The 19,782-nt window shown below is 36.9% G+C and overlaps 2 protein-coding genes and 1 long non-coding RNA gene across 5 annotated transcripts in view; 1 reads left to right on the top strand and 2 right to left on the bottom strand.

Annotated features, from left to right (window-relative positions):
* Positions 1-7,748, top strand: part of LOC116717852 (uncharacterized) — a 31,340-nt gene extending 23,592 nt beyond the window's left edge. Inside the window, exon 4 of one of the 2 annotated variants that reach the window (XR_004338821.1) lies at positions 7,642-7,748. This is a non-coding gene — a long non-coding RNA (uncharacterized LOC116717852). The remainder of the gene's footprint in view (positions 1-7,641) is intronic. The other variant, XR_004338822.1, reaches the window with a different exon arrangement.
* LOC116717850 (T-cell surface glycoprotein CD4-like) lies at positions 270-5,511 on the bottom strand. The gene is made up of 9 exons (XM_032559493.1): positions 5,381-5,511; positions 4,582-4,610; positions 4,340-4,498; positions 4,109-4,249; positions 3,008-3,250; positions 2,840-2,920; positions 2,609-2,751; positions 1,625-1,692; positions 270-1,429 (listed from the first exon to the last, which is right to left on the bottom strand). Exons 1-9 carry the CDS (start codon positions 5,404-5,406, stop codon positions 1,345-1,347), a joined length of 975 nt encoding a protein of 324 aa, XP_032415384.1. The 5' UTR covers positions 5,407-5,511; the 3' UTR covers positions 270-1,344.
* On the bottom strand, positions 5,769-19,729 carry usp5 (ubiquitin specific peptidase 5 (isopeptidase T)). 2 transcript variants are annotated; one of them, XM_032559484.1, is made up of 20 exons: positions 19,593-19,729; positions 18,940-19,068; positions 18,790-18,856; positions 17,732-17,859; positions 17,089-17,234; positions 15,796-15,980; positions 14,931-15,025; positions 13,480-13,673; positions 13,204-13,275; positions 12,389-12,476; positions 12,165-12,290; positions 11,858-12,011; positions 10,796-10,958; positions 10,630-10,718; positions 9,909-10,037; positions 8,991-9,134; positions 8,759-8,901; positions 7,673-7,823; positions 7,486-7,570; positions 5,769-6,598 (listed from the first exon to the last, which is right to left on the bottom strand). In XM_032559484.1, exons 1-20 carry the CDS (start codon positions 19,698-19,700, stop codon positions 6,505-6,507), a joined length of 2,490 nt encoding a protein of 829 aa, XP_032415375.1. In that variant the 5' UTR covers positions 19,701-19,729; the 3' UTR covers positions 5,769-6,504. The 2 variants fall into 2 exon arrangements, with proteins under 2 accessions (XP_032415375.1, XP_032415374.1); XM_032559483.1 differs by having other exon boundaries at positions 9,852-10,037.
* Between the last annotated feature and the right edge of the window lie 53 nt (positions 19,730-19,782).

The raw sequence follows: 19,782 nt of genomic DNA on the forward strand, positions 1-19,782 counted from the left end.
CATTTACTTTGCCTGAATTAAATATCCCTTCAGTATATGATTACATGTAGACGTTTTCCCATTGATTACACTGCAATATAACTTTATGCATGACCACACTGGGGAGCTGGACAAAACAGTGTGGCAATCAACGGGCCGTGTCATGTTTACTGATGTGTGGTATTGTGATTTCTATCAGACTGGTGGAGGCATCCAGAAATAATGAGTCATCTGGGTATCCCATCTGATTTATTGATTGGAAATTAAAGTTAAAAAAAACTGTTTGAAGCAAATCTTCAATATCTTTATTTACAACCAGCAATGAGAAAGGGCAATAAGTTTACAAATGAACAAGCACATATCAAATGATAAAATATGTTACCTTGAAGCACTAATAAAGAAATGTTCACAGGTTTATCTTGCAACTTCTTAAGTTGGAGGAAACAGAAACAAAAAAGGTTAAGGTTGGAAAAAAGTCTCAACTTTCCAGCAGCAGTATGTAACTCATAAAAAATATATTTTTTAACATATTTGTTGAAACTGTCACATTGTTGTGACAGTATAATCTAAGACTGGAAATCTATGAAAAAAAACAAACTCTTTTGCTTCCTCCTACTGATATCTAGAAACAACCAATCAGAGCCAGGAGGCGGGTCTTAGTGCTGTCAATCATCCTCCATGTGACATTATTCACCTCCCCTTGCTTTCTGCTGTACTGCAGCTAGCAAAGCCTGTTGTGAATGCGAGACTAGTTAGCATAGCCACTGATGACGACGTATAAACGGTTTTCCTGTAACGTAAAGTTGTTTCTCCCCCTTTAGCACATTGAGTACATGAGAATGATTGACATCGCTGAGACCCGCCTCCTGGCTCTGATCGGTTATTGTTGGTCAGGAGTGGTGCATTCCTTCAGATGGCAATATTAGTCCAGGGAGGAGGTGGAGAATATCGATCTTTTCAACGATTATTTCATCTCGTTACAACATGGTTGTAGTCTTAGCAAGTAAAACTTCTTTTTTTAAAATAAAATTTGAATACTGCAGCTTTAAAACAATTAGCTTGTTCTTTTATATCAAAATGAGCTCAAATTTGCTCATTTTAGCTAAGATGCTAACGTTAGCATGGTGGCTATCACTAGCATGTCGAGCTACACTAAGAGCATTAAAAAAAAACCCCGTTAAAGCTAAAATTACAATGACCACCTCCTATACAGTATTTGCTGAAAAAGCTCAAAGTGCTGACATCGTTACATTTGATTATACTTTCATTCAGACGCTCATTTACATTCATGCCACATTCACCCTCTGCTGTTCACTCCTTCTCTTTATCTCCATCTCTTTATCTCTCCTTCCTCCCTCTTTCATGTCACTTCTGCAGCAGAGGTTGAAGCGGCAGGGCTGACGGCTTCTCTCGCCGGCGTCCTTGCCGCGGCTTTGCTGCAGCTGTTTGGCTGTGATAAAGAGAGTAAAGAGAAGTTTTCACACTAATTACGGCAAAAATAATGAAGAGCTCACTAAAAGGAGCAGAGAAAAGCGAAGGTCATTTTGTACAAAATGAGCAGAGTCTATTAGAAAAGCAGAAGGAGATGAATGGGGACGGGGTAAAGGGATGTTTTAACAGATAGGAGTGAGCTGGGAGCGTTTACCGCACACACTGGCAGTACTTCTTTGGTTTCTGAGACAGTTGGGCTTTCTGCATCCTCAGAAATTTCTTCTGTAAATAAAAGAAAGCAGAGTTCAGTAGTTACTAGTTACATTTACATTTGTAACTTTTTGGAAAAACAAAATACTTTTAAGAGTATTTTTGCTACACTGTACTTTTTACTTTTTACTTTTTAACTTTATTATGAAGTATCGCTTCTCTTACTCGAGTAAAATTTCTGGACAGTGTGACTAACCTCACAGGGCTTGTTTTAAACAAAAATTCAAACACAAACCTGCAATTTTTATTAGTTTCATATTGAAATAAATTGATTTGCCTGATTGTCATTTTACCATTATGCCATTTATGTGAATAATTTTCATTTTGATCTTTAAAATACCGATTTTTATTGAATAACTATATTTTCTTCCATCTGATCATGTCATTTATTAATATTGAGTGATTGATGTTTTGATCAATTACTCAGTTTATGAATTACCTTTTTACCAAATACTTTTTCCTCTTACTTGGATGGCAACCTTTTACTTTTACTTGAATAATTTTATTATGAAGTAGAGCTACTTGTAGTTGAATAACATTTTTGGATATTCAACTTACTGTGAATAACCGAATGAAGAACAAACATGTTTTAAGCAAATATTCACCAGACACACACTTGCATTTTTTATTAAAGTTTCATATTGAAAGACGTTGATTTGGAAAATAATTTCCAAATCAATTTTAAAAATCAATTTTGATATGTTGTGATTATTATTAAATGATTGACGTTTTGGTCAGTCATTCAGTACATGAGTAGACTTTTTTTTTAGCAAATACTTTTTTCCTCGAGTAACTTCTTGGAAGATTACATTTTACTTTTACTTGAGTAAAAATATGTTGAAGTTATGCTACTCTTCAATATAATTTTTGGGCCTCCTACCCACCTACAACAGGAAGCAAAAAAAGTATCCTGACTTTCCACATGTACCTTCTTCCTTCTGTTCCTCTTGTGCACGACAATGATGACGATGATCAGGATGATCACTACCAGGCCTCCAGCTCCGATTGCAACCCAAATCCACCAAACCAGGCCCAGCAGCATTATTGGGTGCCCAAATCCTCTGACGCCACCTGGTTGAGCAAAAACATCAGACCGGATTAAAATGAGAGAAACTCAAAAACAGGAAATGGTTGAATAAGTGATACATTCAGTCCTAACCAGTGGAGTTCTCCCCATTTCCTAAATTTGAGGATTTTGAATTTTCAACTATTGTAGGAGGAGTTGTTGTCTCAACATGTTCTGAAAAAACAAACAAAAAAACATTTTATACTTCTGAACACAGCAGTTTTTTCAGAGTAGTCTTATATTTTAGTGAAAACATCCTACCTTCTACATTGATGGTTACACTTTTAGTAAATGTCTCCCCTTCATGGGACACTAGACACGTCCAAGTCCCTTTATCTGATGACGCAACATGTTTGAGCTCAACTTTGGGTTTGGTCTCAACTGAACCATCGGGTTTCTGCCACTCGACATTAGGTTTGGGTTGAAGTGACACTCCAGGATTTGTTTTACACTCCAGAGTAGCGTCAGCGCCAACCTTCAGAGTACCAGAGGGAACAACAGAGACTAGTAGGGATGAGAAACAGAAAGAAGACAAAGTGAGAATCTTAAAAGATGCAGAACTCATGTTAAAGCTGCTGTGTATTCTGGCCACAAATGTTGATGCATCTAAAAAAAACACAAACATTTTAAGACATCTAAACAGAAATTGAGCAAAATTGTGAAAAGAAAAGGCCTTTCTATGCTTATAACGCAGCCCCATTGTATATAGTGTGTTAATTGGGATGAGAGGTGTAAAATTAACTGTATTATACAGTAGTTTTATCAAGATGTATTTTTTAAAAAAACTTTTCCTGTCCTTAATAATTATCTGACCATCTAGGGATAAAAGTTAAAGGTAGCTGAACCACTGGCAACAATTTGACTGCATTTATTGTTACTTCGAAAACATTTGGGTGTCATTTATTTCCTAGTTAAGTAAAAATAAACTGTTATAAACCAGAAGCCAAGACGATGAGATGTTCAAGCACAATGGGAAATCCAAATGTGTAAAAACAAGATACTGGACTATTGTTTACACAGTTTACTTTGTAGGCCATGGAAAAGCAGTGCAAACTTTTAACAGGTTTAAAAAACATATAGCTGAACCTTTGTTTGGCTTCTGCTCTTATTCTTAAATCGTTTTCTGATGGAACTTTCAGTTCATAACAGTGGAGTATTGTAATTAACGCAGCCTTTGTTTCCCATACAACTAACTTATACAGTTTTAAAAAGAAAAACATGTTAAATATTCCCACTTTGTTCATCCTTTGCTGTTCCATTCATTCTTAATAATTACGGTTTCAATATATCAGTGTAATCATAACCTTGTGTGCTGGTTTTTAATTGACTGTAGTTTTATTTTGTCCTGGATCTGTTACTCACCTGAAACTACGATCAGAAGGTGTTCATTACGTGAACCATCTGCAACACAAGTAAACGTTCCAGAATCGCTTTCCTGTATTTTGGAGATTTCTATGTCTGTGTCTTTTAATGACTTTGTCCTGTCTTTAAATGGAGTTTCTCCTAACACAGAAAACAGATATACTTCATGATTATATCTTTATTAATGTCATAAAAACACAAGAACTTTGCTAGAATTAATTTTGTAGGAACCTTTGCTAGATAAACCATTTCTTTGGACTCTGATTATTCGTGTATCATCACGATTCCACTCCACCATGTGTTTGAAGCTGCTGACGCCACACTGTAGGGTGACTTTGCCCCCAACGTCTGTGATATAAACTTTGTCTGCAGCAGAAAGCGCTCCCAGCACTGAAGAAAAAAAAGTTTATTAAGCCTTGATTGAGCTTTGTAGCTTACTGTATGAATATATTTTCAGAGGCAAACCAACTCACCCAAACCAAACAAGATGATTGTCTTCATTCTAAAGGTGAAAGCATAAAACAGAAACATGAATGCAGCAGATCAGAGTGAAAGCAAACTTTTTTTCCATTTTACCAACACACAGCTACTGTTTCAGAGCACCTTACCAACCATGTGATCCCTAACCACCAAGCTCCTCTCTACTTCCTGCCGTTCTCTCTTCTTTTTCATTAAACATGTAACTTATGCTGGTTTGACTTACAATGTAGAAATAATCGTAAAATATAAAACGCATAGAGGATTTACTCTTTTAAAATTGCTGCAACTGTGGCGCATCTTAAGGATGCTTCCGGTGCGGAAACAGTCAAATCCTCAATCGAAAACAAGTTTTAAATTATTTTGCTGAACAAACTATGTATAAATTAAAAATGATCTTAAAAACAGTTTATCGAAGCAGTAATTTAAGTTCTTAAATGTAATTATACAATCGGAAAGGTTTCAGAGTGGGTTTTCAGTCTGCAGACGTACTTTGTGCTACATTAAAGCAGCAAAAATATGAATCTTATATTAGTTACTCTGCATACAATTATAATCTGATCAGTGAAGGCTGAAAACAATCGATAAATGATTATTTGCTACAATTATCAAGCAAAAATAAACTGACTGGTAATTGGAGCCGGAAAGAAAAATGGAGTATCTGAACGTAAAACATTCAAGTTTAGTCGTCTTTCTGTTTAAACTCCAAAACCGAATAAAAATGTATTGAGAAACACCAAAAATACTCAAAATTTGCAAAACAAATAAATCAAACTATTTACGTTTAGATCTTACCTTAAGTCAGTTGTTTTGTTTTTCATGCCGTTATTGAGGGTAAAAACCTCTTATCCTCTCACTAGTTCAGTTCATCAAAGCAAGTGTGCAAGGATGCAGAAAGTGTAGAAGGCGGAAGAGATCTGAAGAGAAAGCAGCACTTGGAAAGTTGTAGGCCAATCTAAACCCCAGCTCTCAGTGGGTTTGCTGCTGACGCCTGTGAGTTTTCTCACAATCGAGGCCTGGCGTTCTGTAAGCTGTTCTCACAGAACTCCAGGAACTTAAAAATGCAAATAGAACGATTAAATGTCTTATTTAGCCAGAGTATTCAGTTCCTACTTTCATTTGCTCATAAATGGGAAGTCAGAAAAGATGAAATCCAAGAAATGAGCTGACAGACACGGAAGAGCAAGGTTGACAGAGAGAAATCTTTATTTTTCACAGCAGAAGTAACAAAGCATTTGTTTTCAAAATAAAACACAAGTCACCCAAGTATCACCCTCACCGGACGCTTATGAAAAACATGTTGATTTATCGGTTTTACCGTTTTTTGTTTTTTTTTATTATGAGTGTTTTTTGCACTTAAACAGGTAGAGGAGGTTGAGTCTAACTAAAGTGGTGCAATGTTCCAGTCAAACAAGAAACAAAGGCCTGAAAGCGTCACATGTCAGTGAATACAGGCAGTGACTACTGATGGCAGTGGAAATCAATAGTCGGGACAGATGAGCACTTGCGTAAACATATCAATCATGAGCACAGCGTCCGAGTCGGGCGCATGTTTGGGGCGTTTGTTCAAGTTTTCCGAACGCGGTGGATATTTTGTCTGGGTAAAACCCGAATGCTGCGCTTTAACTAGTCTCGATTAGCTCTGGCTTTGACTCAGAGTTGCTCTGGTGAGTTTATCCTCCATCAGGCCTGCGGTTTGTTATCAGTGGCTACAGACAGACAGCAACTCCCCCATCCCACTCCCAACAATACTTATCTGTACATTTGCACCAATTTATTAAAGTGTGTTTATAAGCAATCTGAGGGACTTATTTATTTACATGTTTGTCAGTTGTGAAGCGTGCCAGAGCGTTTTTAAGAGCTTGCTGTTGTGGGTTTTGTTGGCGTCGTATTCTCCTGGAGTGAAACGCTGGTCCGCCTCAGTCGGCCACTCTGCGGTAGAAGTAAAGGTAGCCCAGGTCTTTGGGAGGTTTCTCTGAAGCACAAACCTTCTGATCGTTAAAGATGACCCATCTGTGGAAAAATAAATACATACAGAGTCATACAACAATCTGTTTAATCACTCAGTGAATCATTTTGGAAAGTAAAATACCAGCTGAGGCTGTTCAAAGTACGTAAAATCGCAAATGGAAACAGTGGAGGCGAATGAAAAATAAATATATATATTTAAATCTTGAGGAAGAATCTCTGTGAGGACTCATTTTTTACGTGAACTATGATGCCATCTACTGTGCAAACTTAAAATTTACATGATCTCAAGCTTTACCAGGACTGTTTACTCTGAGGAAATTAAATATTTACAGAACAAGCTCAGCTTCTCAAACTATTTGAATATAAAGAAGTAGTTTATTTTATTAAAAAAATAAAACTTAAAATTAAATACGAGAAGTGTGTAGTTTTGATGTTTTTCATATCAGTAGAAAGATAATTGATTGATTTTTTTGTTTTAAATATTGCCAGACTGATGGGGTGAACTATCCTGTTTTAAAACAGTTGTCACTCCACATCATTGTTTTTTTGGGGTTTTTTTAAGCAGTGAAACTGTTGGCAACTTACTCAACTAGCTGTTGCTAGGTAACCACAGAATTAATGAGTTGCTAGGTAACCATAGAGCAAGCGAGTCAGTTAAAGCCACCAACCTTACTGAGCTCATAGTTAGAAGTTGAGCAGATAAAGCCTTTCCTAAGCCTACATCCACCAAACTGGCGATAAAAGGTGTGTGTTTTTTTTATGTTATTATATTTTTTGTTTTCTTCTGAATTATTTTATTTTTTTCTGTTCTAAATAAAGATTTCATTTAGTCACTGGTCTCCACCAAACGGGTTTATTACAACCTGACACTTAAACTTAGTTTTATTAAAGAACCTTTGAAAGTTAGTAATATTTAGACATAAACTTACTGTTGGTCCTTCTTGATGTGGCAGACATAGTGTCCACACATCGTGCTCGTCCCCATGTGACTGATGAATGCAAACAACTCGTACTCTAAAAAGGAGGAAAACCTTTATGATTCATCATTAAATAAACAAAGCTAACCTGTAACTTTTCTTCTACAGGTAATTCTGACCGCCAGTCTCATTTACTCACTTCCTGGTCCGTCTCTGACGCGAGGTCCAGGTGGAGGATCCCTCCCACCCTCGCTCTCTGCAGCCGAGCGCCCGGCTTCGGACACCTCCATGGAGTCTAGGTCGTCTAGGTGAGAGAAGATCCAGTCCACCGCACGCTCCAGCACATTACTCTATCACAGAGATCAATGCAACTTATTACAAAATTGATCAAATCAACTAAAAAGACAAGCTTTTATTGAGTATCTTGAATGTAAATATGAAGATATTTTTCTAGAACAGAAAAACTGCATTATGGATCTGCAGACCAATGACTGAAACGTAAATATAAAACCCTGATGGATCCTCCTTGGTTTTTCACAGTAAACTGCAGACCTTCCATCATTCTTCATGCTTTAAAATCGACATAACTCGTCCTTCACCACACATTTCTGGCCAAGTTCTCTCTTTTCGTTTTTCTCAGCATTTTGTCTTACTTGAAAATGGCTTCTTCAGAGTCACCCTCAGTGACTTTGCCTTAGCAAACGATCAATGAATCACTTCCTCATCAGATTCTTAAAGTTTTTGCCACTTAACTTTTAAGCAAAATGTTACGGTTATGGGTAACACTTTATTTGACGGGTTGTGTATAAGACTGTCATGACACCGTCATAAACATGAGTAAGTCTTCATGAATATTTGTGACTGTTGTCATAAAGTGTCATTCAGTAAATTGTGACACTTTTAATACAAAGTTGACATTATTCAAAATGTCTTTGTTATGACAACTTGACATTAACCAAGAAATCATGATCTGACAAAAATGTTATAAAAGTGTTACTGATCATTAAACTTTAGCTTTAATAACATAAAGCTACATCATTTTTAAAGTTTAATCAGTAATACTTTTATTACTGATTAAAAAAGTCAAAATAAAAACAAAATACATCCAGAAAGCCTGGAGCTGTTTCTCAGGAGAACATCATCATCCCAAGAAAGTGAAATTGAAAGTTGTTAGATCAAGTTTTCCATAATAAAACTGGGAAAACATGCCAGCATAATCAGACAGATTTTCCAAATATAAACAAGTTGCCAATTTCCTCTTCTAAACGGACGTTGTGATACTAACCGTTGCTCTGAGCGCTTTGGTTGCCTGATCTCGACTGAAGCCCATGGAGACGATCGTTGCCAGATGTTCCTCAGAGAGGCTTTCTGTGGGAGTGGTTCCAGGTCCAGAACTACTGCCTGGCAACACAAGCGGAGCCGAAAAGTCTGCAGACAAGCAGGAGACAGAAACACGAACAGATTGGATAAAGAGCCCACTTGGAACGCTGCCTGGAAAATTCCCAGTTTCTACACACCAGGATCGTCCATGTGGCTCATGATCCAGTTCATGGCAGCATCAATTCCAGTATTCCCAGTGTAGTAGACTGCTTTCCTGCAGGCTTCCAGTGGAAATCCCATTTCACATAACTGGGACACAGTGGAGTCATCGAGGACTGGAGCTGGGATAAAGTTGACAGGAAACAGTTGAATTATTTTATGATTATCTAGTTTCTATTTTTCTGAACTAAAAAACTGAATCTTACCAATTTTTATAGCCTAATTTCTAGTGAAAATATACTAATAAACTTGAACGCAGGTTTTCAGCAGGATAGCAGCTTGTTTTAAAAATGTAATTCCTTTATATGAATTAATAAAAAATTTACATAAAATGTTATTTTGTCATTTTTTATGCGATTTTCCTGTATGCTTTGTGAAGCACTTTGTGATTTTATCTTTTAAAGGTGCCAAGGAAATAAAACTTTACAAGACATTTTTTAGGAGTAATTTTTCAATATTGTGGAAATATTTACGTAAAAGAAACATTTTGCTGATAATTTACCTGTAAGTTAGTTTAGTCTTATTCCAAGTATAATAAGATATTTGCACTAGAAACTAGACAAAAAAAATACTTGGTAAGATTTTCTGTTTTTGAAGTTCAAGTTACTTAGTAAAAGAAAAATGACATACAAATAAAATTAAAAACAGGTAAAAAAAATACAAAACAAAACAAAGACATTTCCTTTTTAAAAAAAATTATTTAAAAATTGTGAACTAAAAAGGCAATGGACGGACTCATGAGAACAGAAAAGGAAGAAAAAGGAAAATAAGGAAAACAAGTGAGGACAAAAAAGTGGCAGGAGAAGAAGAAAAGGAGCAGAAATGACAGACAGACTGACACAGCAGCGGGGAGTAGAGCGAGTCGTCGTCCTCGTTGCCATGCGAACCCAGGATACCTTTGACCTCCACATCTGGGGTCATGAGTGGGGGCGGGGCCACCTCAGGTAGAAGCTCCTCCCCCGGCTGCTGGCCGGTCGCACGCAGGCCGCTCAGGTCCAGGGTGTCCGGAACGTCGATGCTCACATCTGTCCAGAGAAATTCACTTCATTTCTACCACAAATATAGATTATTATAATATAGACTATTTTTTAATGGTGCGCATAAAGGAACCATGAAGATATGTTAAATGAAAGCTAGTAAGAGAAAAGAATAAAATGCTACCAAATAAATTACAAGACTGAAAATCCCCTTCAGATTTTCATCTTAAAAACCAGAAGTTACATAATCGTATCAAATTAAGGATCTATGAATATTTTACCAGAACTGATGTCTGATTCATCTACATGATCATGTTCCTATGACGCTGTTTTTCCAGTGTCAGAGTCCCTAAACTCTGCATTTCCTGTAAGCACTGAGGGCAGAAAGCGTAATCAAACTTTAAGGATGTTGTGACTGCAAAAATAATCGCACAACATCCATTTCCAATCAGTAAATACTGCTGAAGAGAACGAAACTGGAACAAGTAGGAGTTGCTCAGAAAAGTTAAGCATTCACCAAACTTTATATTGAGACTTTTTGTTTGTCTGAAACTTTCCAAACTAATCAAAATGTTCGTTCTTCATTAAAGATGAGGACTTACTCAGTTTCACACAAACAGCAAACAGTGTCTTTGCTCACCCAGTTTCTTAGGCACCCAGTCAAGGCCAAAGGTGAACTTCTTAATCTGTATAACCAGGTGATCGGGGAAAGAGGCAAACCGAGTTGTTCTGACAAATGAGATGACACAGATAAGTTCTTCTAGTTCATCTGAGTTGAGTTTTGTGCAGGCTGTTTAGTTTCCTACTTGGTAGCAGAGGTTTTTGCTTGCACAGCTGAGCTCCAGAAGTCTGTGAGCATCTCTGGTTCGCTGAGCGCCGCCATACAAGCCGAGAAGGGGATTTGTGCTCGCACTGTCGGTGCTGATGAGTCCCCCTCCTCACGGCGGCGCTCTGCCTCCTTAAGCTCCTCTGGAAACCAGAGGAAAAACAAACAAGAAAAAAAAATTAAAACATAAATAAAGTTTCTAAGTTAACTTTATAAGATAAAGGACTGGATGTATCATTATGCAAGTTACATATCAATTAATGAGTTAATTTAAAGTTAATTGAAAATTGTGATTTTCTAACATTAATAGACATATTTGACATATTTATAAAATATAACAGGAACCTCTTGAGTTGCTGAATAGACAAATAAAAGATTAGAAGAACGTGTGAAACACTTTATCCCTCACAAACAGAAAGATATTCATACCAAATTAACGTCTGTGGTTGCTTTTGAAGTTGAAACTTTGTTCCAATAAGTGAATTAACTCACTACAGAACCCACAATCAACCTCGCTTACTGACATGTTACAGGTTTTTTGCTTTATGCTCTCGCTTTTCTGACATCACATCCTCGCCATCGTAGTCCGTCAGTAAATTTTAAATGAGAAGTTGTCTCTGCTGGATGAGCGCTATTAAGGTTAAACTTAACTCAAAAATCTTGTCGGGTGCTTACATTTCAAAATAGAACCTCATAAATTGCATCTTGTAACGAAGACCGGACTTTGGACCGTTTCTCTTTACCTTTCTGTAAAGCCCCGCCGCCATCTTGACTCCTGTATCAACGGCTCCGCTTAAGTAAGAGCCGCGGCGCCCTCTGCTGCACGGCGGCCAAACTACAGCACTACAAGCAGCTCTAACCGGACGATATTAGTTAATTGACTGGAAATAATTTTAATCTAATGAACCATTAATGGACAGTTAATCATAAGTAGATTAATTGTTTGTACTCCTAATTTGAACATCTGACTCTACATATGGATGTGATGAATGTATTTAAAACTAAAGATAAAGAACAACATGGAGGTCTATCAGCACCTCACCTGTGTTAGCAGCCTGGTCCATGGGAACGGGCAGCTGTACTATGTAATCTACCCGCTGTGTGTACTTGGCTTTTTGTGACTGCTGACAAACTATCTTCTCCTCCACCAGAAACCTAAAGGCTTCAGATGGGTTGGGCCCAGAGCGACAGTTCCTCTATGAAAGAAAAGGTGGGTTAATTTAATAAGGAAGCTGAGGACTAACGGGTGTTTACACACCTGACGGTCAAACTAAAGTTGGGTCAAAACAGTCTAGACAGGGATGGTGTGAATGCACACTCTGGGAGGAAAACTGAGAGAGCAGCTTTACCTCCACCATGTTAATGAAGTGCAATAAAAACTCCTGAGCATCCTGTTGTCGATTAGTAGAAAACTCTGGGTGCCCCCGCCCAACAAGTGCTTTAAACATCCGCGGTGCTATCCCAACCTGGTCGCCCTGCAGGAAAAACACAAACAGAATTTAAATTGCTTTAGATGTTAAATATGTTTATGTATAATTCCCAAAATGAGCATTGTAAGACTATGTCTTCTCACTCTGGGTTCAGATGCACCAATTTCATCTCCGGGATCTGGAGCAGGTTTGGAGTATTCTCCCGACAACAGGCCGTAACCGAGCTTGGCTCTGAAAAAACAAACAAAACAGACATCAGTGCATCCAAAATGTGTCATAAAGGAGATTCAGAAAGGCTTGTTTTACTTTATTTAACCAGAATAAAAACCCCACTGTGACTTTAAATATCTTTTTCAACAGCAACAAATACAGTAGCAGTGACGCATTTCTGGACTTTTCAACCTGAAGTTTGTGATCCTAAATAGCAATATTGATTCATTAATCTATTGCAATAATTTTTTTCCAGATTCAATATTTGGGAAACCCTGTGAATCGATTGAATTAATTTATTTTTGATTGTTTTACCAGACTGAAGATGGAAATTAGCATCTTGCTAAATTGTGTGTATTTATGACAATATTGTACATTCATTAATATACACTGTCCCATTTAAATAAAATCAATTAAATTTTTAAGTATTTAAATCAATATTGAATCTAATAGAAATAGAATCATGACCCAAACAATAAAAATGTTATTATTGACTTCTTAGTATTACCCAATCCTAATCCTAAAGGAGAATTTCAAAGGTGAGAATAATAACTTTGCAGAAAAACAAAAACGGATTGTTTTAAAGTGAACTATCCACACCAAAGCTATTACGTTTCTGTTTAGTTGATTTCAAAGTCTATGAAAACATGTATCTGATACACAGATTGTAGATTCTGGAAAAGTAGTATTGTGTCTAAGATTTTAGATAATTTATGGAGATATCAGAGTCAGTTTTGAAAATACTCACACTTGAGTTTTGAAGTCCTGGGTTGGGTCACTTGGTGCTTCATCAATGATCTTGTCAATGTTTGAAACGTATCTGTAAGGAATAAATATAAAAGAATAAATAAATAAATAGCATCTTGATTAGTTTAAAACAATATAAGCCAGGCTGAATTACTTGATCCTTATAGTTTCATTAAAGTGATAATTTCATGTCAGTCTACAAAACCATTGAGTATTTAGAAAGACTGGTTAACTGAGATTATAAAAGCAGAAAAAAAAAAAAGATGGCATTACTGACGTGCTCTGGAAGTCTGGGACGGTGAAGAGCACTTGCATGACGGAGTTGAGGTAGCAGCTGTTTCCCAGGTTCTTCATACCCGTCACACCGGGTCCAAACAGGGGCTTCAGGGTCGTCCCCGACTCCTGGATGACCTCCCACTCCCCCACTCGCTGGTTTACAGCAATTTCCAACTCGGTCATTGTCCGCTCAGTCTGAAAAGACAGAGTTCAGAGGTGAAAACCAACACTGGGTGAATCCGGCTGTACGAAGGTAACAAAGTGTGAACCAAGAACTTTTTAAATCTCAACACTAAGAGCTACAACACTTCTCCTGCAGCCTGTCTGTGCAGCATCATTAGGCAAATGCATAAATATATCATAAAAACAACATTACAGCACGCAGTGAGAGGTATGGAAATCTGAGCCGTCGACTTTAGTGCAATCTGTGGTTTGCATTGGAGAAGCAGCTGGCAAAGAAATTAAAAGCAGCAGGGATTCACAAAACATACAGGTGTCGAGAAAAAAAAGCCAAATGAAGATATGTTGCTGCTTTAATAGATTATATGCTTCTACTATTAGACAAATGTGATATGAAACATGCATAAATTTAATGTGTAATGCCCAAACAAGATACTACTACATGCCTGTCAGACTTGAGAGCAACACAAACTTCTGTTTTTATTTTTTGAGTGTGCAAGTACATTGTGGAGACCAAAAATGTGCAACATGTTGAGTGTGCACAATTTTGGACACTCAATATAATAAAATTTTAAAAAATCATCAATATGGACAAAATATAGTTGATTTCGTATTCCAGATAAAATAATCTATAATCTGACTAGAACGGCTACATTTCAGTTTAGGGCTACAACTAACGATTATTTTAGTAATCAATTATTCTGATTAATCGAGTAATCGGATAAAAAACAAAATCAGCATATTGTGCAAATTTTTTATTTAACCCACTTATGCCTTTTTTTTTTTTACAATATTAGAAATAAATTAAAAGATGCAAATAAACAATTCACTTCCTTTTTTAAAAAAATAAAATAAACATTTTATTGCCTAAAATGCAACAACGTAACATTCCTTTACCAAACGTTTGATCATTTGTAGTATCGGATGAATCTGCAGCTAAAGAAATACTTTAACATCCACATGTGAAAAGTTCAGTCCTTTCTGCTTGACTTATCAGTACAGTGTAGGGCTAATTTATTGATTATTGTTTTGGATTAATCAATTAATAAATGATACCAAAAGTTGCTTAATAGTAATTTTATTTTTTCTTACAGAATTTGAACTATGCCACAGTTCTGAGTAGAACATATTTACAAAGGTGTTTTTTTATTTCTTAAATGAAAAATGTATATATTTTTGTACAGTTTTGGCTTAACTGAAATAAGACATAAGAATTAGAAGATCTGTTGGTCGTACAACTCGATCTTCTGGAGTCGACTGTTACAAGCGTACCTTCTCCATGGTCATCATGTTGATGCCGAAGTGAGCTAGATGCTCCGGTAACTTGGAGTCCAGCACCATGTCGTCTTCATCGTATGAATACACATCTGGACAAACGGAACAGGGATGATAACTGAGAACGATGACATACAGACAGAGGCTAAACAAGAGCTGAAATGCTGACAGAACTGATCAATAGAGTTTATCCATGACTAAATCCATTTTCAGAATCAGTGACATTTGGAAATAGAGCAAAAAAAAAAGATCGAAGGGAACCCAGTTACTTAGTGGAGGTCAGGGGACAGAAATTATATTTTCCACAACTAAATTATTTTAGTCATCAATTATTCTGGTAATTAATTGATAAGATTTGTTTTAAATGGGCACTTTCTGCCCATTTTTTATACAATATCATGAAACAAGTCTTTAATACAATATTATAAATGCATAAAAAAATGCAAATAAATAATTAATTTTATTGCCTAGAGTGCTATATTATAGCTTTCCTTTAGTGAATGTTTGATCATTTGCAGCAAAGGATGCATCAGAATCTAAAAATAATTTTAACAACAACATATTCAAAGAAGAAACAAGTATCTCCACCTGTTCTACAAGTTATTATTATAGATGATAATGTAGAGGCCTGAACACTCAAGCAAATTTAAAACAGGTCTGTTAGATACGAGTCACTGGAAAACAGAGGGTGACCTACAGAAAGCAGATTAATGAAAATATATCTCTAGAAGAATTATTATTATTATTATTATTCCTACGCTGGTTTATACATTTATAAACTTACAAAGCAACAGCGCCTCCAGAATACAGATAAATCTATAACCTTTACTACTGACAGCTCATGATTGTGTCCTCAGCTTACCAGCACCATCAGGAGTGATTGTGCCCAGTTTGACAGCCAGCGGGTATCCGGTCTCCTGGAAATGGAGGAGGGCGTGGTTGTTCCCCCCGGAGCCGTCGAAGTACCTACGACCGCACAGAACTTTGCCGTCTGTGAGGTTCATCCAGATGTTCTCCTGCAGGTCACACACCTCACACCGCCAGCCACTGTGGAGGTGGAAAGAAGATTAAAACCTCACATATCAAAGCTCTGACACTCACTGGGGGAAAAAAACCCAGTGAGTGTCATGAGTGTCATAGAGTCCATGTTCTCTGAACTCTATTATTACAGAGACAGCTAACGTCCTGCAATAAGGACCTCAGAGTTTCCCCAGAAAACCTGACAAACCCGCTGGTAGAGGCGCTAGGTGTTTTTGAATTAAAAATGTTTAAAGTTGACAGAAAATTTGAAAACATCACTAGGTAACGATGTTACTAGAAGACAGGTATTAACAATACCTAAACACCAACTATAAAATCTTAAAAAAGACAAACATAAAAAATTCAGTTAAGATTAATATCAATGTTTGGTAACACTTTGTTTGTAGAGGTGTGCATAAAACTGACGTGACATTGTCATAAACATGAAGGGAGTTTTTATGAACGTTTATGACTGTTGACATGAAGTGTCATTTATTAATTACTGCTCTGACTAGTTCTTCTTTCAGCAAATTGTCTTTTTTTTGAGTCTATATACTCCAATTAACAATCGATTACTAAATTAGATGACGATTATTTTAATATTTGATTCATCCAATTAATCCTACTCATCCAACATTCTACTCTGAAAATCTGGACTCAAAACCGGTCTCAAACAATAGATTGCTAACAACCAAAGTTGTTGTAATGATGCAACCCTTTTGCCAACAACTATATTTTCTGAAGACAAAGTTTTTTTAAGCACAATATCTACCAAGTGAACCGACCTGCACCTCTTTTTTTCTACTTGAAAAGTATTAAAAAGATTTACTCCACAGGATGAGTGAGAATTAGTTTCTAATTTATGATTTCAAACATCTTAAATAATAAAGCTGCTGCTAATATGATCAATCTTTAAGATAAATTAAAATATATTCTGTTTCCTGTTAGTTAAGTTTACATTTTCTCAGATCAGAACTGTGTCATAAGGGTATAAGACGATTAGCTGTCACTTGGTTCTTTAGCGTGTGAATGTGTTGAAGTGCAACTGTGTTAGGCAAGGTTTTATTTGAATAATCTAAAAACTCTCTTAAGTAGCAGATTTCTTAAAAACACATTGATTAGTTTAATAAACCACCTGGGAGGGATCTTGACTCCGTTGTCCAGCTGTTTAAGGTTAGCGGCATGCTTCGACTCCTGTCTCACCTCTCCATCCCACTGTTGAACTTGTAAGGTGTGAGACACAGAGTCTGCTGCCATGATACCCGACATAGACAGAGACACCTGGAAACACAGCAGAGGAAGCACGAAATGTTAGAATAATGTCTCAGTTACTTGGAACTACAAGGTTTAAACGCCTCTGGTACGAAAATGCAAGGTAACACTCAAGTTATCGAGTGAGAGTAAATGAATAATACACAGATAAAAATGAAAATTAAATTAAATTCTACAATTTTAATCCAGAACCTCTTGCAAACCAGAGTACAGGCTCAGACTATTTACTCTACAAACTAAAATAAAGAACAGAAACTTTGGAGAGGTATTAGTTGATAAAAGTCCAGGAGTTCCCAATGAACCATTTGGCACCATGTGTACAATCTGAAATGTTCTTATTTTTTTTGCCTAGAGCCAAAAAATTAATATCTAATGAATAATGAGTCAATGCTCCTATTGCAAGAGAATAAAACCTCGAAACTTGTAATGTGTAAGATCAGAGGAGCTTTGTAGCTGCTGGATGTAATTCTTAATACAATAAAAAAATAAAAAACATAAAAAGTTACCCGCTCTCTAACAACATCCGGCATTGTGCCAAGGTCCTCTGAGGTCACTTCCTGTCTGTCAGGTAAAATGACCACCTTTACGTCCTCCTCGTAAAGCTCCTGCTCCACATCAAAACCTCCTTCAATCCCTGGAAGAAATTAGAAACAATAATGATGCCAACATGTGATGTAGACATGAAATGTCCCTCCATGATTCTCTGAGGTTTTCTCTCTCTAGTCCAGGTTCTGAGTTCTGGTGAAGACAGGAAGTAGACGCCTATTGGGTTGTCCACTGACCCTCACTGCTGTTCTTTTAAAACTTTTAATAACATATCTACCTATTCAACAAGTGGTGACAGATGAGTCTAGAAAAACCATATTAAAACACTTATTCCTGCATACAGCAGATGTCGTGTTTTATGTGATGCAAAAGGCCAACACTAACAAAACTCACTGGAAACAAAGCCAATGTTAGAGTGATGTGCCAATATTGACTGAATTTTATTGTTTTAAAAAAAGCAGAAACACAAAGAGCAGAGTTCAATTAAATATCAAGAAAAACTCATCGGGGGAACACAACAGGAAAACATGAAATCACACCAGAAATATGCTACATTAAAGATATAGCTTTTCTTCCTGACATTCTTTTGATTTAAATGCCATAGAATCATTTGAAGTTTAATTCAATAACGCATGCAAAATACATCCATGTGCACGTATATCGAGCTACAAATGTGAAAAAGTTTGGTGAAGAAGCATTTTGCAGCTCTGGTTCATCGCCTGTAAGAGCAACCAAGAAAGATCCTTTCCCAACTGGGAGAAAAGTGACCAAAATTAGAAATGGAAAGAAAAAAAAACAAAGAAAAGAGAACCCACAAGCAACAGGAGTCTTGAAGAAACTTTGCATTTTTTCCTCCTTTATGTTCAAACCACAATAAACTGACACAAATACCAAAATTGTGACTTTGTGTGGCCGTGTGCCAGTTTTCTTTCAGAAAATTGTCTTAGCTCCAACTCATCTCTAACAGATTTTTGACAAGTTGTGCAAACTTTTCATCCATTCCCTCAGGAAAACTCACCGATAGCCAGTCTAGTGGGCTTTTTCTTAGGTGGGTGTCCTGAGCCAGAGTTGTTTTCATCCTCCTTCTGTGAACAAAATAAATGTTTATTATCATTTGAAAACGAGTAATTGACAGACAGTTTATATTATATTACACATTAAAGTCTACCTTAGCCTTTCTAGTCCGGGTAATGTGCAGGTAAGCCCTCTGACCAGTCCGAGCATGATGTCTGCCCACGTACTGACTGCCAAAACCCAGAAAAGTGTTCATGCACACGTATATGCCTCCTTCACTCTCCTGTAAAGAGAAAACATGCACCAAAAGTCAGAGAAATACGAATAATTCATAACATCAAGTCATAACACAAAAAATTAAAGCTGGAGCACATCTGTAGCTCTTGATGACAAAGCATCCGTTGCTCTAGCTCCTGTCAACCTGCTAAGCGTCACTACTTAGCAGCTTTTGTTACAATTCCAGCACAAAATGAGATAAGAAAACAGTGGTTAAAGTATGCGACAAGTTTTTATTAAATTAAAGCTGATTCAAAGTCGTAGCTATTAAAAAAAAGTTTACTTGTTTTCTACTTTGCTAATTAAAACACTCAGCTACACGGCTAGCGCTGCTAACTTTCCATTACAGAGCATTACTAGCTTAGCATCAAGCTAGCCTGCTAGTTAGCCACAAGAAAATCTAGCTCATAGTAGGAAACCTCTGGTATTTCTTTCTTGTCACGGTACAGCAAATGATATGAACACATTTGGAAAACTAACACTCTTGTTCTGGCTAGTGGAGGCAGTGCTTCACAAAAGGAAAAGGCTCACCGGTGACGAAAATGACAGGGCGCATTCGTCTTTGTGGACACGGTCCCCAGGCTTTGGGACGCGAATTGTGGACAAAACTGACATCAAAACCTCTCCAACGTCCGCCATGGTGAAATGTCTAGCTCTGCTTTTCAGTGGGACGGTTGCTGTCCTGAGTTTGGACACCTAGTCGGTTGTTTACCTGGTTCTA

The sequence above is a fragment of the Xiphophorus hellerii genome, chromosome 3 (genome assembly GCF_003331165.1).
Source record: "Xiphophorus hellerii strain 12219 chromosome 3, Xiphophorus_hellerii-4.1, whole genome shotgun sequence".
Lineage (NCBI taxonomy): Eukaryota > Metazoa > Chordata > Actinopteri > Cyprinodontiformes > Poeciliidae > Xiphophorus > Xiphophorus hellerii.